The sequence below is a fragment of the Rhizophagus irregularis genome, chromosome 9, assembly GCF_026210795.1.
Source record: "Rhizophagus irregularis chromosome 9, complete sequence".
Classification (NCBI taxonomy): domain Eukaryota; kingdom Fungi; phylum Glomeromycota; class Glomeromycetes; order Glomerales; family Glomeraceae; genus Rhizophagus; species Rhizophagus irregularis.
The window spans coordinates 3,541,217-3,568,273 of record NC_089437.1 but is presented as its reverse complement, the minus strand read 5'-3'; the positions used below and the strand labels follow the sequence as shown (position 1 = coordinate 3,568,273).

Below are 27,057 nucleotides of genomic sequence, written 5' to 3'. Positions count from 1 at the left end.
AAAAACCATTAAAACCTTTAAATTATGAAAAAATTACTAAACAAACCACATTTTTTATTTCAATAATTTTAAACATTGCATTTAAAGGATGGAAAATTTGGTTACCTCGAACAATGGCAAGTCTTTGCCGAAAACCAAAACTTTTGTCATCATTGCAGGGAATTTTAGAAGTTGTTAATATTACAAGCCACTCTCAAAGACATGAACGAAATTTGGAAAAAATTCGTGCTCTTTTAGTAGATCCAACTGATCGAATTTGCCATGAAAAGAATATTTGGAATCTTGGTATTATTGATAATGTGGATTTTAAAGAAACTACATTTGGTTATGGAAACATTTTTGACGCTGTTAGAGGAAATTCACACGCTACATTACGGATGCTCTTTCAATACCAACTACCTAATGAATTACCTGAAATTATTGAAATACAAGACGAAAATAAGCAAAAACTTTTTGGGCAAAATAATTTTTCACAACAAACATTTAATATTTTTAATTCAGTTTTTGAACAATTACTTACGTTTAATGAAAATCTCACTCCTAATTATCGTTCAGATTTTAATGAAGATGATATACGTAATCAAATTATGACACATTTTGAAGTTAGTTTTAATCTTCCGCCTCCCAATGTTATAATTCTTGATGCTGGAGATCCACCATCAAGTGATTCCGCTGTGCATAAATGTCTAGAAATGTATAAAAATGAAATTGGTATGGAAAATAATGAATATATTAATGTAGTTGCGGATGAAGCTATTTTTAGACGAGGTATTAGTTATTGTAAAACAAATCAAAAAACAAAAATGATCCTTGGACAATGGCATACCAATAAGGATATGATGATGGCATTAATTACAATTTTTTCTGGTTACGGAATATTCAATATGGCAGGAATATTAGGTGTACGATTTCTAGATAAATTAGAGAAAGGTGTAGATTTCAGAGCAACTTCAAGAGTATTGGAATTGATTTGGATTTCCGTAGGAATAGCAATTCATATATATGTAAAAAAGAAAAAACAGACATTAGATAATATTTTAAAAGAAGAAAATAATTGTGTAAAAGTTTGGTATTTATATTTTCAATGGGCTAGTTATTGGCGTGCACATTGGTTTGGTATTAGATGGGGAATATTTGATTTACAACATGAAAGTTTAAAAGCTTTTTCACCTTTATTTCCCATTGCCGGTAAATCAAATTATGCTAGATCTGTAACGTATCATATACATTGCATAGAAAATAATCCTCTACTTCGTAAAATGCTTCGTACAGCACCATCCATTAATTTAACAAGTCCTGGACATTTTTTTGCATATGACGAAGCACTAGAAACATTTGGAGTAAAATTTGTAAAACAAAATGTAACAAGAATTCCGGCAGATGGGGAAGAGTTGAAATTAAGAATAAAAGCTACTCAACTAGAAAAGGAACGAACAGAAATGCTGATTTGTGATTACATTGGAGATTCTGTTCAAAGTTCCCGACCACGTAATGTTCAATCTCGAAAGGAAAAGATTTGGGAGCTCGCACACTTATTGATAAATGCTTTTGAATCTTTAAATCCTCTTGAAAATCCAGTATTTGAATTCTGTAACAATTTAAATGATGATGGAGTTAATCAATTAATTATTGCGTATGATATTGGAATTAAGAGATTACAAACAATAGCAAATCAAGAAATTTTTTTAACAGAAAGTTATACAACTATTGGAAGAAGAGCAAGAAATATCACACGGGTTACAGTTGCTGATATTACTAAAATGAAAAAAGAAAAAAATAGAAATAAGAGAAGAAAAAGAAAAAGAAAAAGGGAGAGGAGGGAGAGGAAGAGGAAGGGGGAGGGGGAGAGGGAGAGGGAGAGGGAGGGGGAGGGGAAGAGGGAGGGGGAGGGGGGGGGGAAAGAAGAAGAAACAAACATGCTATCTGATGATGATGATGAAGCAACTGATACTTAAATCCCAAACTATTATACGTTCATGCTATAGTAATTTGTAAAAAAAATAAATTATTTTTAATTAAAATATTAAAAAAAATTTTGATAATATTTTAAAAAATAAATTTATATTTATTTATCTATGAAAATTGATAAAAAAATTTCTATTATACACGAAAAAATAATTGTTCTACATAAAAATAAATCTATCCTATATGAATACAATATTATCTATGCAAAAAATAAACTCACATGAATAATCAACTTGTTTTCATCTGATTAATTAATATTATTTGACGTCCATCACGAAAATTAAGAAATCGTCAAAAATAATTTTTAACTACTATTAAACCTACATAAAAAAAAGGACAAACAATCCATATTAGTTATAAAATAAGTAATGGTAGTATGAGAAAAAAAATAATTATCTTTACTTTAGGCAAAATTTCTAAGCTGAAAAAATAAGAAATTCCAAATCATCAAAAATAATTCCAGACCGCCTAGAGAAGAGAAATTAGTATTAGCATATAGTATTGTATAACTAACAAGTATAATTGAAGAGTTGTAGATACGAGAGGATATTGATAACTTACAAAAATAAATGATTTTAATATACTTTTTTTTCGTTTTTTATATTAAAAAGCTCCTTATAATAAAAAAAAATCCAATTTTTTACGTTTTACACAAAAACTACCTAACTGACCGTCATTAATAACTTAGAAAAACATTTTCTTCTCGTGAATTTGCATATATTACTATTGTTAAAAATATTTTTTACTCCATTTCTCAACTTTAATCTCGAAGAAAAGCTTTTTTTAAGGGTTTTTTGCACGAAATGTAAAACGAAAAAAAAAATTACTAAAATGGAAAGTAATGATAAAATTTATAGAACACATGATTATCTATAAATTTTGTAATTTACACAAGCGTGGTACATTTGGAATTTGACGTTTAATTATAAAATAAAGTTGTTGGATTAACGTTACACAAAATCGATTTATTATGAAAATGATCTGCATGTGACATTTCCGGTGACTGATATACTTCACTAAAAATAAAAAGAATGTAATATATATATAAATATAAAATACGAATAATAATAAAATTTTTGTTTTATAAAAAAACATTAAAATATTTTTTTTTTAAAAAAAAAAAAACTTACCCCATAAAAGCGATCAACAAATTTTGTAAAATTATTATAAGAAAACAAGTTAACATTAAACATGGCAGGGAGCTATAGTCATAGTATAATTAGAACTGTAATAATTCTGACTTTTTTTAATTAAGTTGGTTTATACTACCATACAGTATCATAATTACAGTCAACTCTCTTTATAGTCACACATTTGGGACAGTCCATATTTGGTGATTATAAAGAGATGTGACTATATAAAAAATTTCTTATATTAGTATATCATAATTCCGGCCAAAAATTAACATAATTTTAGCCAAAATTATACTCAAAACTTTATTGTATCGTAACTCCGCGCCAATATTAATCGTAGAGAGATGATCTTACCGCCATTCGATTCGTCTTGATGAGACGGTTCTAATGGTATAAAATACATCGAAATCTAATCACTAGATTAATTTCCGAAATTAAAAAAATATTAATGGTTTTTGTGTAATAATTCTGCCAATATTGATCCTAGAGAGACGATCTTACCGCCATTCGATTCGTCTTGATGAGACGGTTCTAATGGTATAAAATACATCGAAATTCAATCACTAGATTAATTTCCGAAATTAAAAAATATTAAATGGTTTTTAAGTAGTAACTCCGTCAATATTGATCACAGAGAGATGAGCTTACCACCATTCGATTCGTCTTGATGAGGCGATTCCAACGAGCTATTAATCGTCTTTTTACAATCACTAGGTACCGAGAAATTTAGCAAAATGTTAAATGGCGCAGTAAACGTAAATTAAGAAATATAATAATGCCGATGCTTAACATTTTGTTGAATAACTCATCAGTCAGTGATCGCAAAAGGATAAAACTACCACCATTCGATTCATCTCAGTGAGACGATTCTAACAAGCTATGATACATCTTTGTACGATTATTAGATGCCAAGTTATTTAATATATTCTTTATATAACTGCGATTATAAACGGTTTTTTTTAATATAAGATTTTTGAGGATAGGTGTGATAGTGACTATAGATAGATTGTGACTATATAGGATAGTTTTTAATAATAAAGTGTTTTGAACATTCAACTGGTGTGACTATATAGTAGAATGTGACTATAACGGGAGTGACTATAGAGGGAGTTGACTGTATGTTATAATTTCTAAATTTTAACTGGTGGAAAAATTACTGGTAGATCATGTGATTGTGTATTAAATATTCACATGATTTATTATGACAATGCAATTTCATTTGCTCGTTTCACTCATAGGGTTTTTCTAGCCAAACCATAACTTTCATTTTATTTGCAAAATTTTTATTATATTTAACATATCTATAAAAAAAAATGAGAAATTACTCTTAACTAGCTATTAACATAATTTTTTTTATCATTTGGTAAAGGATGATCATTTTCAGTTATTTTGATTGTTAATCATTTTTGGCTTACTTGTTAATCATTTTAAGGTTAATTATCTGATTGTTGATGATTTGCTAAAAATTTTATCCACAATTTTTTAGCAAGAAAGGACATTCTATAAAGTGCAATATGACCTATTGGGTGGTGGATGGCGCGTCATGTTATTGTAATGACTTGAAATGATTGACATGTCATGATAGGTTAACATTAACTTAACATTAACATAAGATTTTTTTTTTTTTTAAACAAAGGACAATATTTATTACAAAAGAAAAATATACAAAATTGAACTAATCTAGTTTAAATACAAGATCGAATAAAAACTAATAAAAAAAATGGTGACTTAAGAATATATGTTCAAAAGAACTATCTACCGTCATGCCTGCCCAAATACTTTCACAGTCGTCGGGCTGGTAGTGTGCCTCGCTAGCGCTCATCCCACCTCGGCCATGGCCTCGCAGTACCTACATCACCCCTCCGTGGGGCGGGAAATCCCTATACATCTGAAACAATATGAAACAAGATCTGAAACATAACAATATAAGCAAAAAAGGATAAAATAAGGGAAAAGAGAGGAAAATAAGAGAGAATCAGAGAGGGTGTTTCGATGTTTCAGATGTTTCGGCAATTTTGGTAAAAGTCAGGTGAAGACAACCCTCCCAGAAAAAGTTTTGATTTTACCCCCCCAGATCCGAAACTTCTGAAACATCTGAAACCGATTCAGGATTCCGTTCGTTTTCTTATTGGAGGCAGTGAGATAACAAACCGAGTGAACAGGTAGGTCAATAGCCCCTAGAAGGTCTGGAGAACCACAGGAGGGTAATCGGGTAGGAGTGCAGATCTTTGGAAAAAATATATTCGGCAATTGAAGATTAGGTAACTATAAATTAGTACTCGATTTGATAGAACAAAAAATGACCACTCAAGCTCAAGTTATCCCCAAGTTCGGTGAACAAACGAAAGCCTTCAGTATCGATGAGCTTAAACGGTTTATTGTCGCTGCAAAGAGTATGAATGATCTCGATCAAGCCAAGAGGTATCTTTGCAGTTATTTCATTCTCTGTGCAGATCCTCATGGGGTTTTCTGGTGGGACCCGGATAGTAAAAGTTTGAAACACGTTATTGACAAAAATATTGGTAAACTTATCCGTCCAATCACGAAGGCATTCTACACACAACCTGAACAAGGACCCTCTCAAAAGACCGAGTTCAACATCTACAAGTGGTTTATGGTCGAGAATACCGATGTATGTAATGCAACTTGTGATCCCCATAAACAGCGAATCTTCAGATCCTTAACCGGCCAACTCTATCTAAATATCTTCCCGGGATTCCTCCACGTCTTACGTCTGATATCTACCTTTGAGTCTACAATTCACCTCGCGGTTAAATTTATCTTCTCTCACATTCAGGATATCTGGTGTTCAGGTGATTGGAATCTCACTGAGTATATCATCAAGTGGTTAGCCGGTGTATCTGCTGGAAGGAAGATGTACTCGATCCTTTACCTGAAATCTGGACAGGGTTGGGGCAAAGGTATTATAACAGATTTCATTCAGCGCAGCGTCCTAGGCACTCAACTCGTTTATAAGACCAGCGATCCTCAAACGATTCTTGGAAGTTTCAATGGGCAATTACAGGGTAAGGTTCTTCTTCTCCTCGAGGAAATGCCCACGGAAAAAAGCCAGTGGAATAATCTGTATCGCTCTTTAAAGGATAAGGTAACGAGTGACATAATAGAAATCCATGAAAAATACAAGACGCCAACACATTACAAAAACTTTATGTCAACTATCGTCCTAACCAACGAAAATGCTCTCAGAGTGGAGAACGATGATAGGCGCACAGTGTTCTTGGATGTGTCACCATCCCGCAAGGGAGACCTCAACTACTTCAAAAAACTCGGTGACGCTATGAAATACCCAGGCGCCAGTGAGGCGTTCTATGCTTATTTGAGAGCCATCGCGGATGCTTACCCGGATTCAATGGAAATCCGCCACCTATGACAACATCCAAACAGGAACATATCATCTCGACTCTTCCACCGCTATTCCAATTTATAAAGGACACTTACCTCGTAGTGAAAAATTATATGACCGACCTACCTGTTCAAGAATTTTATAGGGTATATACTTCATATTGCGAAACTCATTGCATTTCACCCCTATCAAAGATAAACGCTTCTAGAATCCTATCAAATGAGTTGGGTATAAATAGCAAAGTAGTACGCAAGGGTGGAAAAACACCACGGGTTTACAGCATATCCAGGGAGGATCTTTACAAGAAATACCTCGGCAAAAACTGGATCCACGAAACAGACGAGATAGACATAGAAGGAATTGATATAGAGACTTCTAAGAAACCCGCATCAGACCCCAATGCCTTGGATAAGTTCTTGGCAAATATATATAATCCAGCTAACAATTCACAAGATATACAAGAGAAACCCGCTGAGAAAAAACCCGCTGAGAAAAAACTCGAACCCGCTGAGGAAAAACCCGCTGAGAAAAAACCTGAACCCGCTGAGGAAAAACCCGAACCTGTAATTCGCAAAACTTCTCCACCACTTCCACCCAAGCCTGATCACTTAAAAGAACGTCCACAAGAGTTAAGGGAAGAACAACCAGATCCCGATGAAGATACTAATGAGTCAGACACTGATGAACCTATAGATAGCTTCTCAGATTGTTATCTATCTGACGAGGAACCTGATCAAGAAGAACCCACCCCTAAACCAGATGATGACTATGACATCTTAGACGACTTATTATCAGACTCGGATTCTACAACCGTGGACCCAACTCCTGAACAACAACCCAAGTCTCCCGCAGAATCTTCTGCATCTGTCACTAAGCCTGACCCAGAACTGGCTCCTGAAGAGCAATTTATCCCAGAATCTGACACAGAACCAGAAGTCGACCAGGATCCTGAACCAAAGGAAGGCACTCGAGCACACTAGGCTTGGCAAGAAAGGCACCGATGGGATCGCAAACCGTGGGTTAAAAATTCAAAGGACCAGGTCTTCAATGAACTCTACAATACAGGTAAGGAATTATGGGCCAAGTACCAAGACGCGTCAGATGAATATGACTGGGAAATACTCGCGTTTGAAATAGAGGAATGTCCCACAACGTGTATTGAGGACGAGTACCAGTACTACCTTATGGAGGTAGTAGACCGCTTCAAGGACTGGATTGAATATAATGGATACTTACCTAAAATACCTAGCCGTAAAGAACTCGCAGATTTAATAAGAGTATACAAGGATAATCGTGATGCCGAGATTATTCCCACCCCCTCTGGTTATGAAACTATGAGGGCAGATAAGGGAAAAGCGCGAGAGATCCCCGAGGAATGTCCAAAAACCGATATGGAACGTGAATGGGAAGCCGCCAATGGAATCATTGATGACTGGGACGAAGAGGATACTGAGGGCGCTATCAACGATATATTGTAAGCGCTATTTGAGATTATTTCTTTTTTCGTATATATATATAGAAAGATATTATTTATAGTTGAAGACAAAACATATACATAAAAATGCAATACTCAAGAATTGCCCGCACTTTACCAACACGACCTGACATCAAGGAACTTCAGTATTCCGGTGCTCGCTTTTCCAGAGGAGCTATCGCCAGACTCGGTCAGACTCTCCAGACGCGATTTCCAGATAGAAAGTTCCAGATCCTACTTCCCTATGAAAACTGGAAACCCGGTGGATGGACATCAGGAAACCAACCAGCCAGCCTCTTTTCACTATTAGACCATTATGATGAAGCACAACTACCGGATGACGCAGACCCTGATTATTTTGAACGATTCATAATTTATGCAAGAGATAGTCCACCGGCCACAGGAGGATGCGATGGGGAGTTAAATGATTGCCTATATGAATGCCTGAAATATATCTACGGCACATTCTCTAAAATGCCAAAGTCAATCGAAAAGCCCGAGTATATCAAAAAGGCATTAGGTCTCAATCGCGATGCTCCCATCCCAGTTTCATGCATGGACAAGATTGAACAACTCGCAGGAAGTCTCGCAATTAATATTGTGGGGGACATTACCCGAATCTCTAAGAGTAAGTCCGATAGATGTGTAACACTCATCCTATCAGAAGGCCATTACTTCCTCGCGTTAAATCCCGAAAGACTCCACCCCAGTAAAATAGATAGAAAGCGTAATTTACCCATTGTATACCATGAAGATGGGACCAATAATGTAGTCACAATATACAACGGCAAAACGGTTAAGTCTTGCACAATTGGGCAGTTTCAAAAAACTAAGAATTCCAAGAGTTCTTTCATCCCCGTCGAGAAAAACCGTAAGACTGGGGTATATGAAACTCTCGAAGAAGCATATCAGAGAATCCACGACGAGCGGAATTCCTTTCTACAGGAGACAAAGAAGTTCGGTTTAGGAATCGACTTATCATACCATAACTGGTCTTACAAAAGAACGGCTCTCTGGTTATTCGAACGATTAAGTGTAGGGATTCCGGCCAATGATCCTCTTGACCCGATAGAAGCAGAGTGGTTAAGTGATGCAATGATGGGCGGATTAATCTGGGCAGATAACGAGTGGAAGGGCTATGGAAGACAGTACGACGCAACAAGTTTATACCCGAGTATCCAACAATCGAACGTGAACTTTCCAATCAGACGGGGTAAATTCCAGACACTTAATGACTTTGTTGACCGCAGGGGTTATGCCTTGTATGGATTATTCCGTGCCAAGGTAAGTGGGAATAATATTCTCTTCCGACAGAATAAAAGGGGAATCTATACATTCATCGACTTACAACGAGCAAAAAAACTTGGTCTCAATATACAGTTAATACAGGATGGGAAGCCAAATGCATTGATATATGATAGAGAAGCGAGAATCCCTGGAACTGTAATATTTGGTGAGTATGTACACTTCCTCTTCAAAATTAAAAACCAGGGTGGCGTAGCTGGCCGCGTGGCAAAGCGAGTCCTCAACACATTATGGGGAGCATTATGCCAGAGGAAGCGTAATTACAAGACACTCACCGCAGATCAAACAGACCCATTTACATTTCCAGAGGGCCATACACTCGACTCTATCATACCAGTAGGATCTGACCAGTGGCGATTCCAGTTCACAAACCCGGGTAATCCCTTCAAAGGTGAGTATCCCAGGATCGCCCCATTCTTATTAGCACGTGGTCGCAAAATCACATCTGAGGCAATTCAACCATACAAGGATAAAGTACGACGTATCCATACGGATGGATTTATTTTAGAAGAGCAGCCAGATAGCCCCGCGCTTTTCACTTGTTCAGAGAATGCAGATACGACTCTAAAGACTTTTAAGTTTGAAACCGCGGGATACTGCCATGTGAAAAATGCGAACAAGGTTATCTGGATATGATTGCTAAAAACTGGTAGGTTTATTTTTTACCGACATACCGTGATAGCATAATTGAATAAACCTATAGAACATGTAATCTTACAAGATACCCAAATGCAAAACACTGACGGATTAGGTAGACAAGACGACGAAAGTTTCCACACGTGGGCTAAGCGCATTCAGAATGCTGTGCAATATTATGAGACTTGTAGTAGAATAGGTTTTCATAGGCGGCTACCTTATCCAAGGTCTCGTCAAGCTGTATATGCTTATATTGTGCACATTAGGAGAATAGTATCACGACTACCAAATAGGTGGTACTGTACCTACTGTAAATCTTTTATTGATCGCGGATGGAGAGCCGATGCTTCCATGGATCAAGCGGTACGACTACATTTATATAGTTGCTCGAAGCATTTTAATTTCGACTATTATACTCATCATGCTGAAATGATCCAGAAAGCCTTTAGGAGATATATAGAAAGAAGGAACAATAAAGCGGCTAAGATCATCCAGAAAGTCGCTATCCCCTGGTTATATAGACCAGGCTCTCCATTGATACAAAAGGCCGAGCGACGCTTCTACTGCCTTGCAGTATCCCAAGTGTAAACCCCGAGTTTCATATTTATTTTTTCTCATTCGAATAAACAGGTAACTGAAGATTTATATTTTTTACAAAGTACAAAGAATCATGTCAACATATACTGAATTCGCAAGCATTGTTAACAGCACTGACAGCACTAGTGAAGAGGTTATTTACGAGGCATCGCGCATTCAGCCTAGTGTTATCACTGACGAAACTGTCCCCAAGATTATCCGCGCATTAAAAGATACTATAGTAGTCGCATTAGTATCTGGGTTTAGCAAAACCAGTTACCTCGTCCAGGACCACGTGAAGTATATCAAGCGAATCCAGACGGCAAATTCTCCTGTATCATATGTGAAGTTCGTGGCCAGAAAACTCTTCCCAGATAATGCGGCATATACTGCTAAAATAGCAAAAATCCGCGAATCATACAAGAATAAACAAGCTCTCCTAGATAAGCTTCGAGGCCCTCTTCGAATTGTATTATAATGCGACTAAGGACTCATCAACCGGTCCCCCAAAGCGAGCTATTACTAAAAACGAGGCTGAGAAAACCTTAACAGAACTTCTTGCATAAGCGGCTCCTGTGGTCCTACGATTCTGTACGAATTTAGTCTATATTTTTTATCCATGTGTAATAGGCATACAGTAATTGAAGATAGCTATAGTATAAGTAACATAACATCATGTTGGACCGATTACCAGTAGAAATAGTCGAACACATTGTCGCAAAGATCCCGGATACTGACCTTATTGCAGCGAGTAAGGTAGATAGAGTGTGGTGGCAGGAAGTTCGTCGAGAGGCATATAAGAGGTGGAAAAATTATGCCACTATGATCGGGTATGTCCGAGCTCTTGGAAAGCCATTCGAAAAAGGGAATGTTGACTGGATAACATTTGAAGATGTAAACGACTTCTATAAAAGATGGATAGACCGCCTCACCGAGGATCAGCTTTATATTATGGAGAAAATGCTTAGGAATGGGATGGTCGTGGACCCCCAAGAGAGGGAAACCATAGAGCATGCATTAAGTGAACATAGATGGGGAGGCGATCCTTGGGGACTGGGAGTGGTATGAATGGACTCAACAAAAGTAAGCATTTTGTACTTGACTTTCGTAGGAATTACCCTGCAGAGTCATATTTTTTAGATCCGGCCGGCATTACCGCGTAATCCCGAATTACCGAAAAAGGAAATTTATGTTACACAAGGTTCCAAACGCATTCTTACCAAATCGATTTTTGTGGAACGGGTATCGCCCAAAAAGGAAATGATCTACGTACCGCATGAAGTCACGTGACACTCTACACATTTGTTCAGGGTATCACGTGACATGAACTCCGTTCACATTTTCTGTAATATAATCCATAGTTTTTCCATGAATGCTTTAATCCAATAACTTATTCATCAGGTATCCTCGTGTTTTGCGACAAGGACTGATGACCATGTAACCTCATCATCAGGCATCCTCGCATTTTTTGACAAGGACTGATGACGATGTCACTTGGTTATTGTAAATTGAAGATAACAATTAGGTATGTAGACACGTACAGAAAAAAGACATGTCATACCCTTATATAACTAATCCTATAACCGGACGTCCAATCCGTGTTGGTGGAGATACCTTTAATCGAATAGTTATGGAATCCCATGATTATATCGATGGAAGGCTTGTCCGTAGACAAACCGTACCGCCTCCACCCCAGGAACAACCTGTATATTTAAATACAGATACAGGACGCTATATTCAACACGGTACTAGAACGTATCATAGACTGGTTGAGAGTGACTACGAGGTAGTGTAGGACTACTACCTTGTTCATTCTAAAGAGGAGGAGCTTATAGAGGAAATCATCAATGAAACGCGCTATAATGAGGAAAATCTTGATGGCCAGCGGTTAACTTTTAATGATATACAACAAATCAGGGCCGCTATTCAGGCTGACCAAGATGAATATGATGATTTTATCTTACAGCAAGATACGACTAACGGGACACCTTCCTCCGGTCCTTCTGGTCATCCACGAACTTTGGAGGACCATGCCCCGAGACTTGCAGAGCTTAATATTGAGTTGTGTAGGGGAATGTGCCATTGCCTGTGAGCCCAAGTGACTTAATAGACAAGTTGTGCAAGGACTGCGCTTCCTAATGGTCAGTCCTCCGGTCCTCCAGTCCTCCAGTCCTCCGGTCTTTCCAACGGTCGATCCCTTAATGCCAGTTATTTTTTTTTATACAAATGACAGGTATTTAAAGATAACAATATATAAAAAAGATTGTGAAGGATACTAAGTGAGCGAATAATCAAAGAAAGATAGCCATGTCAACATCAATCGTAATAAACCAGTGTCAGAACTGTGGAGTATTCTCTGCAAAAGCGGCATATAGAGGATTATCCAGCGTGTTGTATAGACAGATTATAAAGAAGATTGGCGACGAGAGTGAACCTTTACAAGCCTTGGGACTTGCCAGGGATAAGTTGGTCCAGATTATCCATCGGGCAAGTAATGCGGATTTTACGCAATTATTCACACAAAGACTGGATATGAAAATTATGGACGGAGATTCATACGAGGATACTAGGAAGTGGCTTCTTGAACAGCTTATAGCCATTGGATGTGACAGTGGGGAAATTGCCTTATATCAGTTCTTACGGAATACATACCCGGATGGTATTGACGAACCCTTTACTACATTCTATGAAAACTATGTAAGTCATGTAAGAAATCCGATGACTAAGAACTTTGCTTCTCGAGCCTTAGGAGCTATTGGGTTAAAAGCTAGGATGCTACGGATTGACTTCGAAGGACGTAAAAAAAGTGCCATGATTCTTAGGGCTTCTGCAGAAGAACTTCGTGAGATGGGTTGCTAAAGCAACCAGATTCATACAAAATACTATTGATCCCTACTCGTAATGCTCGACGGTCCATATGACCCTTAGAAAAGATCTGTAAAAGGACCCCGATGCCTTCTATTATTTTTTTATTATCCAAAGGGTGACTAGACTTCAGGACTTCATATCGGAAGAATAACTCCTTTACGGTCTCAGGTTTTGGAATTTCAGTCTTCGTGGTTCTATCCCGTACTTTCGCTAAGAAGTTTTGGAAGTCTGATCCCAAGGTCTTACCAGATAGTCCGTAGGCTTCCCGAAAAACGTACTTAATCCAGGTATCTGCGTTCTTAGCTATAACACCAGATACGAGAAGGTGTTTTCTCTCTTTAGGCGACGGATATTCCCGAGCAAATTCGATTAGCTGGGAGGACTTTTTTGCTTCAGCTACGGCTTTCTGGCCATAGGAACTAAACTTCGATCGAACTGGGTTCAAACTCGGATTGAACTTCGATCGAACTGGGTTCAAACTCGGATCGAACGGGGATTGAACTGAGATCGAACTAGGATCGAACTGAGATTGATCGGTGATCGAACTGAGACTAGTATCCCATCTAACCCGAATAGATAACGGATCGCTCTTGGATCTTCTAAGATCAAATACTATAAATTCGCGTTGTAGAGTAAGGTCATCGATTACTGGAGCTAGTGACTCCGATTCTTCTGTATACTGGCGGATGATCCTCTTAGTATCAATCAAACTTCCGTGACCTCCATGTAGGGAAATATAATTCACATTTTCACGAATAGCCTTGGGAATGGTAAAGAATCTTTGGGCCACATAGATACACGAGATATTTTTGTGACACCCGTGTGTAAAAAATCCAGTGATGAGATCCTGGGTTTTTTTAGGCGCATCTATCAAATACTCGAAGATTACCACAGTAGCCTGGGTGGAGTTGAAGTCCTTAACATTTGGAATCTCACTATGGGATACTGCGGTAAACGGAATTTCTTGTTCTTTGAAAAAATCACGTACAACTGCCCACTTCGGTTCATCGAGGTATCTGCCAACTAGAATTACCGCATCACATAATATGTACCTTTCGCCATTCTCCTTTGCCTTCTTGTCTCCCATTAACAAATTAATAATCATAGTTGTCTTACCCGAGTCAGAACTTCCTGCTACGGCAAGACGGAAAGGCCATGATGGGGCAAACTCATTACCCTGTCTCGAGTCGGTCGTGTACTCGTCCAAATTGTATACATAAAGATCCATTTGAATTTTATTCTAACTTAGTTTAAATACGATGTCGACACCAATTGCAATTTATACTCCTTCAGAGCCTACTGGACCGCCTCCTAGGGATTTGCGTGATATGAATAATATACCATTAGTTGCGGTAATTAAGGATCTAACAGATTTTTTAACTGTCAGTGATCGCATGGTTGTTAATCGAGATGTACAAAATGCAAACCATCGTCTTAAACATGCTCTTAATTTATTAATTCATCGCTGTAGAGAAACATACGAAGAACGCGATATATTAAAAGCGGAACGCGATCGATCTCGAAAAGAACGTGATGAATTACAAGATGAACTCGAGGTTCAAACGGGTTTGTTAGGTCTTACACAAGATGAGCTAAATAACGTACAAGATACTATTACTGGTTTAGAAGCTAATTTGGCTGAATTGGAACGTGAGTTTGGTGGTAAGCGGACGACTAATCGTCGTCTTCAGCAGCAATATAATCTTATGAGAGGAGAACGTAATAGAGCTATAGGTGAACGTAATAGAGCTATAGGCGAGCGTGATGCGGCACGAAATCGGCTTGTATATGCCAATAATCGGGTTCTTTTTGGAATTCGGACATTGGGACGTCTTAGGAATCGACTTTTCCAACAAATAGCCGCTCTGCGTATCCAAGTACAATGGTTTCGGATTAGACAATTGAACCTTCCTCCACCTCCTCTCAACCATCCACAAAATACGATATGGCTGCCGTTGGTATAGCTGCCCCCATATTTCATGGTCGGGAAGATGAAGATCTTAATCTTTTTATTGATAACTTTTTAGGGTATATTAATACCGTTGGTATTGATCCATTGGACGATACCGGTGCGCCTCCTGGTCGGGTGCGAGCGATGGGGTTCTTCGTAGCTGTATGAGAGATGAAGCGGCGAGGTGGTTTGATGCGGAACTTACTGGAAAAAATTGGGAACTCTCGAATATTCGGTTAGTAGCTGCTGCAAATGGTGGAGCCGGTGCTACTCGCTGAGCATTCAGAGCTTTGGCTGTTCCTGAGGTTGCTAATGGATTACATGTTGGTACTTACTTACCCGGGTCTGATGCTGATGTATATTCAAGGATTGCAGGTAATGCGGCGAGAACCGTTGGAGAGGCATTTTTCCCATCACGCGCTGATATCGTTAGATCGAATTTTAAAGTTGAAGAGCAGTGGAGGCGTGCGGGCGGACGTCCTACTCATCAACCCGTTAATGGGTTGGGAAATCATGGAGGTCCATTTAATGCTGCTGTCCAGAATCAACCAATAGTCTTACAGGGGATTCTCCTGGATCAAGCATTTATGCATATGCGTACAAATTTTCCAACCATCGTGGAAGAAAGACTTCAGATACGATTTAGTAATCTTTACCAGGAACAAGGTGAACCTGTTCGATCTTACTATAAGCGAGTTGAGAGGGCTGGGGATATTGTAGGATATAATCGAATTATGGTTACTGACCAGTTCTATAGAGGACTTTTGCCAGAAAACGTTATTGAAGCTTCCAGAATCGGGACGGCGCCTCTTAATATATTAATCGATAGATTGAGTGATCTTGAGCGACGAAAGGGTGAAATGTTCTATGGATTACAAAGGCGCCAGGGTATTGAAAAGGCTAAAAAAGAGGAATTGGCTGGCTATACTCATCCCGTGACTCCACACGAAGGTGCTGTAATACAAAGGTCGACAGACGTTATTACTCAAGAACGATTACAAGAATTGCTTAAGGCACAAGCCGAGGAACTTACCAAGAATTTCCAGGCACAATTTAAACAATTACAAGCATCTAAGCCAGTTCGTAAACCACCGGTCTATAGACAACAGATTAAACCTGTTCGGCCAAAACCACGGCCACGCGTTGTTCAGGATCATCAGGATCCTGATTGGGATGATGGTTATGTAGATCATGATTTTGGTGATGACCCTGGTGACCCTGATGCTCCTGAGTGGACTAGTGAAGATGATCAACATGTTATTGATCTTATTATGGGATATGAGACATCTAAAAGATTTCCAAAGCGACTTCAGAAGGCTAAAGATAAACGCGATGATCTGGAATTAGCCCGAGCAATGAGAAACCTCGATCTTAATGATGATGCTATGGATATTCACTGGTCGAAATAGTCCAAATCGGCTAGAAATCGGATGTCCGATTTTAGGCCGAATTTGGTGATAAAGATGGCCGATTTATTAATTTAGGCAAAGTTCCGATTGGCAGGCCGATCGACGCCGATCAGAATATCCAAATTGTATCTGAATTGCTTAGTATTTTTGATCCGAATTGTTTAAAAAAATATATTCATAAATTTACCGAATTGCAGTGAATTTATTCTGAATTATGATAAATTTTGATAAATTGCGATAAATTTTAATCTGAATTGCAGTAAATTTTAATCTGAATTGCAGTAAATTTTAATCTGAATTCAGTAAATTTTTCGAATTGCAGTAAATTTTAATCTGAATTGCAGTAAATTTTAATCTGAATTGCAGTAAATTTTAATCTGAATTGCAGTAAATTTTAATCTGAATTGCAGTAAATTTTAATCTGAATTGCAGTTAAATTTTAATCTGAATTGCAGTAAATTTTATTCTGAATTGCAGTAAATTTTGAATTGCTGAATTGCGGTAAATTTTATTCTGAATTGCGGTAAATTTTCTATTCTGAATTGCGGTAAATTTATTCTGAATTGCGGTAAATTTTATTCTGAATTGCGGTAAATTTTATTCTGAATTGCAGTAAATTTTAATCTGAATTGCAGTAAATTTTAATCTGAATTGCAGTAAATTTTCTATTCTGAATTGCGGTAAATTTTATTCTGAATTGCGGTAAATTTATTCTGAATTGCGGTTAATTTATTCTGAATTGCGGTAAAAATTTAATGAATTGCGGTTAATTTTATTCTGAATTGCGTCTGAATTGCAGTAAATTTTATTCTGAATTATGGTATATTTGCAGTAAATTTTATTCTGAATTGCGGTAAATTTGCAGTAAATTTATTTCGAATTGTAATTAATTTTTTTCTGAATTAAGACAAATTTATTTTGAATTATGGAAAATTCTAATACTAATAATTTGGAATATTAATTACATATATATATAGATTTTTGACGAAAAAAAGAAAGTTTTCTACCAAATTAATTCAGATTCGTTCATTGCGCGTCGTCCATATGTAAATCAGAATCTGAATTATTATGATTGTCGCCGACCGTTGATTTTGATGGTTTTTCTTCTCCTTCCTTGTTATGGTCTTCATCATTTTCGGTGGTGTTGCCAGTTGCTGGTGTTGTCCCTCTACTAACTTCTTCTTCTTCTTCATCATATTCAGTGATTAAACCCTGATCGATATCAGTATCGAATATTAAATCTTGTTGTTGTACGATATAAGACCATTCGGGAGCATTCGACGGATGTGGTCGGTCGTATTTTTGTACCTCGTCGTCGTATCTACGTTCGCGTATTAATTTCGACTTATTTGACGAGTGTACATCGAGTACATTTCGTAGCAAATTTTTAAGCTGAAGAAACAATAAAATATAAAAATTAAATCCAGCGATTCGTCTGAAAAATCAAGATTCAGAAGTTCTAACCTCATCAGATCTCCACGAATAGTCGTAAATAGCGATTATGGACTTTGTTGGGTCTTCTTCGTCTGTCTCGCTTATTTCTGGAGAATGAAATAAGCGATTGGATAACATCTTTAGTAATCTACGCTTATCATATTTTGTTATCCGTTCATCGTCAAAACTATATAATCTCTTTGCCGCCTTAATTCGGCGGATTTTCTTCTAAAATACGTTATAATTTGAATAAAATTCAATACATAATCGGAATAAAATTCAGCATAATAATTATAAATCATTACTAACGTCGTGTACTCGATTGTTTGAGTGCACCCGGTGTTTATTTTCATCGGCTTTTCCCCTATCCATTAATCTTTGATGAGAACGACGAGACTTGTGGAGACAACCCAACCATTTTGTAAGTTGCTTATTCGAAGCGGGAAAACACGGAGCAAGGGCTGAACGCAATTCAGGGACTAGCTTACGACGAATCTTGAGATTTTTCGCGCTATTGAACGTTTCATTGTAATCTAGTCCTCGAGTTTCATCGATGGTTTTCAAAATAGACTTCATTTCAGCCTAAATATAACAATCAAATAATGATAACCGGTACTTAATTACTCAATACTGCAATTTTAAATAACTGAATCAGACAAATAAAATTAATATACCCTAGCTTCTTTTTCGTCGTACTCATCATTATTGTTAGAACCAGACCGTTCTTCCTCCGATTCTTCCTCGTATCGCTCGGACTTTTTTGTCTTAATTCTTTTTTGACGTTTTGCCGGCTGTTCGAGATCCGTCTGCCTATGAATGGCTTTAGGCAGACGGATTCTCGAATACCTGTTTAAGCTTTCGCGTAGATCGTCATTCTCGTCTGCAAAGGCCTCGTTTATTCGAGTCAAAAAACGATTTTCGTCGAATAATCGGTTATTTTCGCGTTGAAGCTTTGCATTCTCTACTTGTACTTCTTCAATTTGTTTCTTTAATTTTAGATTTTCTAAATAAAGAATTTTATTAATAGTAATATTTTTTTACGAATAATTCTGAATTTATACGAATGAAGTCAAAATCGTACCTGCTTCTAAATCAGTATCGTCGTCATCGATCATCCTTTCATTACCTTGATCGTCTTTAACCACTAATACGAATTTTTGTGGAATTCGAATATTCCCATATCGTTTTTCATTTCCGATAACATCTCTTGTTGATCTATAAAAATTATTAATTATCGTACATGTCAATCAGCAATTTTCCAAAATTCAATTACCTTTAGGAATATTTGGCGGTTCAATTTCTATAACCTCATCGTCAGACTCTTCTTGAGTCGGCTTAGTCGACTTTGCAGATTTGAGGATCGACTTGATGGGTGACGATTTGCTAGTCGACTTATTGGTTTTGTCAATCGTCTCATTCGGATTACTTTCTTCTTCCGTTCTTCCCCGTTGACGATTAAATCCTTCGTCAGGTGTTTCTTCTTGAAACCTTTGCTGCTTTTGTTTGTTTGACTTGGTGAGTGACGATTTGCTAGTCGACTTATTGGTTTTGTCACTCGTCTCATTCGGATCACTTTCTTCTTCTGCTCTTCCCCGTTGACGATTAGATCCTTCGCTCGGTGTTTCTTCTTAAAACCTTTGCTGCTTTTGTTTGTTTGACTTGGTGGGTGACGATTTGCTAGTCGACTTATTGGTTTTGTCACTTGTCTCATTCGGATTACTTTCTTCTTCCGTTCTTCCCCATTGACGATTAGATCCTTCGTCAGGTGTTTCTTCTTGAAACCTTTGCTGCTTTTGTTTGTTTGACATGGTGGGTGACGATTTGCTAGTCGACTTATTGGTCTTGTCACTCGTCTCATTCGGATTACTTTCTTCTTCCGTTCTTCCCCGTTGACGATTAGATCCTTCGTCAGGTGTTTCTTCTTGAAACCTCTGTTGCTTTTGTTTGTTATTTTTTTTATTGTTTTTTTTATTATTGCTATTATTTGACATTTTATATTCACTCAATATTCGTTTAAAAAATCGAAGCGGGTTCAATATCGTCATATCGTCCTATTTATAAATTTAAAAATCATCAATTAATTAATAAGAAAATCGTTAGCGTTCTACTGCGTTGATTTCTCGATTGAAAAATCAATTATAAATCATAATTAAAAAAGACAAATAAATTAATTAAAATTAAGAAAATCGTTAGCGTCCTACTGCGTTGAATTCTTGATTGGAAAATCAACTATAAATCATAATTAAAAAAAACAAATCAATTAATTAAAATTAAGAAAATCGTTAGCGTCCTACTGCGTTGATTTCTCAATTGACAAATCAACTATAAATCATAATTAAAAAAGACAAATAAATTAAAATTACGAAAATCGTTAGCGTTCTACTGCGTTGATTTCTCGATTGAAAAATCAACTATAAATCATAATTAAAAAATCAAATAAATTAATTAATAAGAAAATCGTTAGCGTTCTACTGCGTTGATTTCTCGATTGAAAAATCAACTATAAATCATAATTAAAAAATCAAATCAATTAATTAAAATTAAGAAAATCGTTAGCGTTCTACTGCGTTGATTTCTCGAGGAAAATCAACTATAAATCATAATTAAAAAATCAAATAAATTAATTAATAAGAAAATCGTTAGCGTCCTATTGCGTTGATTTCTCGATTGAAAAATCAACTATAAATCATAATTAAAAAATCAAATAAATTAATTAATAAGAAAATCGTTAGCGTCCTACTGCGTTGAATTCTCAATTGGAAAATCAACTATAAATCATAATTAAAAAATCAAATCAATTAATTAAAATTAAGAAAATCGTTAGCGTTCTACTGCGTTGAATTCTTGATTGGAAAATCAACTATAAATCATAATTAAAAAAAACAAATCAATTAATTAAAATTAAGAAAATCGTTAGCGTCCTACTGCGTTGATTTCTCAATTGACAAATCAACTATAAATCATAATTAAAAAAGACAAATAAATTAAAATTACGAAAATCGTTAGCGTCCTACTGCGTTGAATTCTTGATTGGAAAATCAACTATAAATCATAATTAAAAAAAACAAATCAATTAATTAAAATTAAGAAAATCGTTAGCGTCCTACTGCGTTGATTTCTCAATTGACAAATCAACTATAAATCATAATTAAAAAAGACAAATAAATTAAAATTACGAAAATCGTTAGCGTTCTACTGCGTTGATTTCTCGATTGAAAAATCAACTATAAATCATAATTAAAAAGACAAATCAATTAATTAATAAGAAAATCGTTAGCGTCCTGCGTTGATTTCTCGATTGAAAAATCAATTATAAATCATAATTAAAAAAGACAAATAAATTAAAATTACGAAAATCGTTAGCGTTCTACTGCGTTGATTTCTCGATTGAAAAATCAATTATAAATCATAATTAAAAAAGACAAATCAATTAATTAATAAGAAAATCGTTAGCGTTCTACTGCGTTGATTTCTCGAGGAAAATCAACTATAAATCATAATTAAAAAATCAAATAAATTAATTAATAAGAAAATCGTTAGCGTCCTATTGCGTTGATTTCTCGATTGAAAAATCAACTATAAATCATAATTAAAAAGACAAATCAATTAATTAATAAGAAAATCGTTAGCGTCCTGCGTTGATTTCTCGATTGAAAAATCAATTATAAATCATAATTAAAAGACAAATAAATTAAAATTACGAAAATTGTTAGCGTTCTACTGCGTTAAAATTTGATATACTTTAATGCGGCAAGTTATACTTTGTCGAAATTTGCAGTAAAATCGAAAATATATTGTTATTATAGCAATACCACTTCGATTAATACAAAATTGTTACTTTTCAACTTTCGCTAAAATTTACAGTTTCTTTTGATAAGGTTTGTTTGGCATCCGAAAATGATAAAGGGATGATAAAGTGATTATCTTGTAAATAAAAGTTATTTTAAAATAAAATAAGCTTTTTATTTTAAAAATAAGCTTTTTATTGTAAAATAAGCTTAAATCATATTGCAATTTTTAAAAGTATATTAATTAGAAAATTCGCAAATTTATTATATAAAATTGCCAAATTTGCGAAAAAAAAATATTAAATCCTAAAAAATTATTGAAATAATCATAGAAGCCAGGATTACATTAATTATACATACAAATTATACAAATTTTGTGTTATTCCAAATTTTATAAAAATCGGCCTTTTTACAAATTTGGATTTTGCCAAACTTATTAAACTTATTCAAATACTAAACAAATGAGCAGAAAAAGGTCAGTCTCTAGTATACTTGACGATCTTGATGATGAAGAATCACCTTCAAATCAGCCATCTTCTACTCGTAGAAATAGATCAATTTCTGGTATAATAAACGAAGAAATAGTATCTTCTGCTAGACCAACAAGTAATAAAAGAAAACTAGTAGTTTGTAATTGTCCTGATTGTGATGGCAACTTGGTGGATTCTCGCACAAAAGAAATTCACGATTCTAGACATCAAGAATACCAAGATTCGCAAGGTACAATTTCGTCTCAAGTTCGTCAACTTGAAATAGGTGAAACATCAATACCCGCTTCAGCTGGACGAATGATTGACGAATCTATTAGACAAGAATCGGAAAAATCAGATAACAGTAATCAAGATGATGTTGATGATGAACATCAAGATGTCGAATTTAACTTCTTACCTCGACAACGTGCAAGAAAGTATACAAATCGTCCGGAAATTTCAGAAGATCCAGAAGATTCATCATCATCCGAATATACTACAGAGGAAGATATCTACAGTGATACATTGTCTATAGGCAGTGAATCAGATAATGATCCAATTTCTGGAATTTCTGAAATTTTTGAAGACTATTCACCACCTAGTTATGAACCATTTCAAAACCCACCATATTTAGAATCGAATTATGATCGATTTTTATGGATTTTACTTTGGATAATGAACTTTCGAACAAGATTCAATATCGCAGAGACAGCTACTGAGACTCTAATAAAATTTATGAAATTGGCCCTGTGCGAGTTCAGTAGTGACGATTTTAATGATTTCCCAGATTCGCTTTACTTAACAAGAAAGAAGCTTGGATTAAATGACCAATTTCATAGTTTTGTACCTTGTCCGAAATGTCACAAATTGTATAAAAAAGAGGAAGTGGTAGATTTCAAACAAGAGGACAATCCTGCTATAATGAAATGTCAACACATAGAATTTCCCAATTCTTCAGTTCGCAGATCACGTCTTTGCAATACGGCATTGTCTGAAAAAATTAGCGCATCGACAAATCGAACAATAATACGACCTAATTTAATGTATCCGTTTGCTGGAATCAATCAACAACTTGCCACTATGTTTTGTCGGCCTGGGTTTGAAAATTCTCTCCGACATTGGGCTAATCGGTCGAATTTTGATAATATTTTGACCGATATATATGATGGGCAAGTGTGGAAGAATTTTAAAGAATCGGACAATGAAGATTCGCCAAATTTTTTCAGAAGCGAAGTAGCCGATTCTCATCTTGGCTTGATGCTGAATCTTGATTGGTTTCAGCCATATGATAGTACCATTTATAGTATCGGTGTCATATATGCCGCTATATGCAATTTGCCACGCGATATCCGATTTAGACGTGAAAATTTATTGACTCTCGGCATTTTACCTGGGCCAAAGGAGGTCAGCCTACATAAAGTGAACCACTATTTAGCACCAATAGTTAACGAATTGGAAACACTCTGGGCTGGGTTAACACTAAATCGTACTTATGAATGCGAAAATGGAAAGAGAGTTCGTGGCGCTTTAATCTTAGTATCATGTGACATTCCCGCCGCAAGAAAAATTTGCGGTCATGTTTCTGCCTTAGTTTCATGTCACAGGTGTGAGAAAAAAGCAAATTATGAAAATGGGCAGCATAATTTTGCTGGAATGGATGATGTAGGGTATTCTGCTCGAGATTCGAATGAGCGCCGGCAAAACGCATTAGGTTGGCGAAGATGCAACTCAGACGCTGCTAGAAAGCGCTTCGTCAAAGAAACTGGCGTTAGATGGTCCGAATTGTTGCGTCTATCATATTTTGACCCTATTAGATTTATTACAGTCGATCCAATGCATTGCTTATTTCTGGGCATTGCGAAGTGGATAGTAAAACGAATTTGGATCGATGGGGGTATTTTGACACCAAATTCTTTGAACAAAATTCAGAAAAAGATGGACGAGTTTCAGATACCATCCGATTTAGGTCGAATTCCAGGAAAAATTCATAGTGGAGAGGGATTCACCAATTTTACGGCCGATCAGTGGCGAATATTCTTTACAATTTATTCAACTGTATCACTTTGGGAACACCTTTCAGACGTAGATAGAAGAATCCTGAATCATTTTGTCAGGGTTTGTTCGATTTTGGTAAATCGGATTCTAGAATCTAATTTGGTGGATGAAGCCCATAGAAGTCTTATCGAAATAGTCAAGCTCATTGAGAATCACCACGGCAGAGATAAGATCACACCGAATCTTCATCTTTCTCTGCATTTGCGTGATTGCTCATCTGATTATGGACCATTATATGCGTTCTGGTGTTTCTCTTTCGAACGTATGAACGGTATTTTAGGTAAATATCCGTTAACGATTTTTTAACGATTTTAACGATTTCAATATTAGCTTATAATTTATTGATTTCGCACTTTTAGGTTCGTTACCAAACAGCAACAGGAAAATTGAGTCTGAACTTATGCGTCGATTAATGTTTGATAAACAAATCGAAAATATCATAAGTTCAGGTATCGAAGTAAAAGGTCTTGAATTGCTAAACAGTCAGCGTACTATCGGGTCCCTTTCAGTTACTGATGAATTTTCGTCAGATGAGATGCATCGATTTTGGCTGAATTCACAAAATATTAAAGATTCACAGATTTCTGGCAAAGAAGGCTTTCCAGGTGAATTTCTTAAGCCGGTATCTCATAATATACTACTTTCAAGTGAAATGTTAAATTTAATGGTCGAATATTACAATGCGACTTACGAATCATTTGGATTTCGGAGGCCTCTTGTAGAAGGTTTAGATAACGATATAATAATTAGGGTCAAAATTAACCAATTCGGAAGGTGTCGGATTGGTTCAGAAGTCTTTGGATCGTCATTATCGTTAAGACATGTAAAAAGTTCGTACGTCTTAGCGAAATTTATTACGGATGATGAAGATGTCGACACCTACCCAGGTCAAATTCAGTATTATTTTACTCACGTAGTAGACTTTCCGGATGGTCCCGTCGAACATTTTCTAGCATACGTTCGTTGGTATAAACACGCAAATTCAACCAATATTCAATACTATTTCAGCAGTGATGAAATTTGTAATGTTGAGTTGTGGAATACCGAATTTTATCCAATAAGTCGTGATTGTATAATACCTGTGCATCATATTTTAGGTAGATTTGTACCAGTAAGTTACCAAATCTCAAACCGGCAAAATGCAAGAGAGTATTTAGCCGTAAATCCAATTAGTAGAAAATACCAATTATAAACTTATAAGTTTTAGACATAAATTTATAATAAATTGAGTAATTGACTATAAATTTGGTGTTGATTTTTCCGAATTTCTGAATTTTAATGACAAATCATGTTTTTCAAAAGTTAATTTTGATGACTTTTTTTGTATCAATCAGCCGTCAATCAAATATAATGATTTTTTGCCGAATTTTTATCGAATTTTTATTGAATTTTTATTGAATTGTCAATTTTCCATAAATTGGAAGTACATATTTGAATATTGGGCAAATTTTAGGTTGATTTGTCATTTTGTCTGATTTTTTTTTGATTTCAACCAGCATCAATCAGCCGTCAATCAAATATAATGATTTTTTGCCGAATTTTTATCGAATTTTTATTGAATTTTTATTGAATTGTCAATTTTCCATAAATTGGAAGTACATATTTGAATATTGGGCAAATTTTAGGTTGATTTGCCATTTGTCTGATTTTTTTTTTGATTTCAACCAGCATCAATCAGCCGTCAATCAAATATAATGATTTTTTGCCGAATTTTTATCGAATTTTTATTGAATTTTTATTGAATTGTCAATTTTCCATAAATTGGAAGTACATATTTGAATATTGGGCAAATTTTAGGTTGATTTGCCATTTGTCTGATTTTTTTTTTGATTTCAACCAGCATCAATCAGCCGTCAATCAAATATAATGATTTTTTGCCGAATTTTTATCGAATTTTTATTGAATTTTTATTGAATTTTTATTGAATTGTCAATTTTCCATAAATTAGAAGTACATATTTGAATATTGGGCAAATTTTAGGTTGATTTGCCATTTGTCTGATTTTTTTTTTGATTTCAACTAGCATCAATCAGCCGTCAATCAAATATGATGATTTTTTTCTGGATTTTCATTAAATTGTCCGATTGGCATCAATCAGATGTGCCGATTTGTAATGTCAGTCGATTTTGGTCTGATTTTTAGCTGATTTTCCATATGTCCGATTTTTTTGATTTCGACCAGTGATTGATACTAATACCGCGAGTTTTGATGACTTGAAAATTGTTCCCGATGAGGAAGGTGGTTTTCGGATTTGTGCGGTTCGAAGTACAAAAAAAAAGTAAACTCGGATAAGGGTGTAAGTATCTCGAAACTTCTTAAATCTGTTCCAAAAAAATCAGTTAAAATGACTCCTATTAAGATTCCTGTGAAGGTTACTAGTAGTAAGCCCACACTTATAAAAGCCGTCACCAAAAATGATTCATTAAGTTTATTAAGGTCTGCAGATTTTAGAAAATTACTCCGCGAGATTCTTCGGGAAGAATTAAAGTCTGCTCGTAAAAGTACGGAGATTCCGGAAGACCTAGTTGAGGAAAAACAAGAAGAGGATATCAGGGGAAGATGACCCGATGGATATTGACATAGCTCGTTTGGAGAATACTAAAGATCTTTTAGCGCTGGATGGGGAGGT

The 27,057-nt window shown here is 35.8% G+C and overlaps 9 protein-coding genes across 9 annotated transcripts; 8 read left to right on the top strand and 1 right to left on the bottom strand.

Moving 5' to 3' along the window:
* Positions 1-113: 113 nt before the first annotated feature.
* OCT59_029835 (uncharacterized protein) lies at positions 114-1,955 on the top strand (the record flags this gene model as incomplete). The annotated part of the gene is made up of 1 exon (XM_066146243.1): positions 114-1,955. One exon carries the CDS (start codon positions 114-116, stop codon positions 1,953-1,955), a length of 1,842 nt encoding a protein of 613 aa, XP_065994908.1.
* Positions 1,956-6,575: 4,620 nt separating this feature from the next.
* OCT59_029834 (uncharacterized protein) lies at positions 6,576-7,442 on the top strand (the record flags this gene model as incomplete). Its single annotated transcript, XM_066146242.1, has 1 exon — positions 6,576-7,442. One exon carries the CDS (start codon positions 6,576-6,578, stop codon positions 7,440-7,442), a length of 867 nt encoding a protein of 288 aa, XP_065994907.1.
* Positions 7,443-7,646: 204 nt separating this feature from the next.
* On the top strand, positions 7,647-7,940 carry OCT59_029833 (uncharacterized protein; the record flags this gene model as incomplete). Its single annotated transcript, XM_066146241.1, has 1 exon — positions 7,647-7,940. The coding sequence occupies one exon, from the start codon at positions 7,647-7,649 to the stop codon at positions 7,938-7,940; it is 294 nt and encodes a 97-aa protein (XP_065994906.1).
* An 83-nt stretch (positions 7,941-8,023) lies between these two features.
* Positions 8,024-9,877, top strand: OCT59_029832 (uncharacterized protein; the record flags this gene model as incomplete). Its single annotated transcript, XM_066146239.1, has 1 exon — positions 8,024-9,877. One exon carries the CDS (start codon positions 8,024-8,026, stop codon positions 9,875-9,877), a length of 1,854 nt encoding a protein of 617 aa, XP_065994905.1.
* A 93-nt stretch (positions 9,878-9,970) lies between these two features.
* OCT59_029831 (uncharacterized protein) lies at positions 9,971-10,465 on the top strand (the record flags this gene model as incomplete). The annotated part of the gene is made up of 1 exon (XM_066146238.1): positions 9,971-10,465. The coding sequence occupies one exon, from the start codon at positions 9,971-9,973 to the stop codon at positions 10,463-10,465; it is 495 nt and encodes a 164-aa protein (XP_065994904.1).
* An 82-nt stretch (positions 10,466-10,547) lies between these two features.
* OCT59_029830 (uncharacterized protein) lies at positions 10,548-10,931 on the top strand (the record flags this gene model as incomplete). The annotated part of the gene is made up of 1 exon (XM_066146237.1): positions 10,548-10,931. The coding sequence occupies one exon, from the start codon at positions 10,548-10,550 to the stop codon at positions 10,929-10,931; it is 384 nt and encodes a 127-aa protein (XP_065994903.1).
* Positions 10,932-11,128: 197 nt separating this feature from the next.
* On the top strand, positions 11,129-11,521 carry OCT59_029829 (uncharacterized protein; the record flags this gene model as incomplete). Its single annotated transcript, XM_066146236.1, has 1 exon — positions 11,129-11,521. The coding sequence occupies one exon, from the start codon at positions 11,129-11,131 to the stop codon at positions 11,519-11,521; it is 393 nt and encodes a 130-aa protein (XP_065994902.1).
* A 3,059-nt stretch (positions 11,522-14,580) lies between these two features.
* On the top strand, positions 14,581-15,440 carry OCT59_029828 (uncharacterized protein; the record flags this gene model as incomplete). Its single annotated transcript, XM_066146235.1, has 2 exons — positions 14,581-15,190; positions 15,349-15,440. The coding sequence occupies 2 exons, from the start codon at positions 14,581-14,583 to the stop codon at positions 15,438-15,440; spliced, it is 702 nt and encodes a 233-aa protein (XP_065994901.1).
* A 2,267-nt stretch (positions 15,441-17,707) lies between these two features.
* OCT59_029827 (uncharacterized protein) lies at positions 17,708-20,106 on the bottom strand (the record flags this gene model as incomplete). The annotated part of the gene is made up of 7 exons (XM_066146234.1): positions 17,708-18,073; positions 18,146-18,343; positions 18,425-18,697; positions 18,790-19,118; positions 19,197-19,259; positions 19,389-19,742; positions 19,836-20,106. The coding sequence occupies 7 exons, from the start codon at positions 20,104-20,106 to the stop codon at positions 17,708-17,710; spliced, it is 1,854 nt and encodes a 617-aa protein (XP_065994900.1).
* Between the last annotated feature and the right edge of the window lie 6,951 nt (positions 20,107-27,057).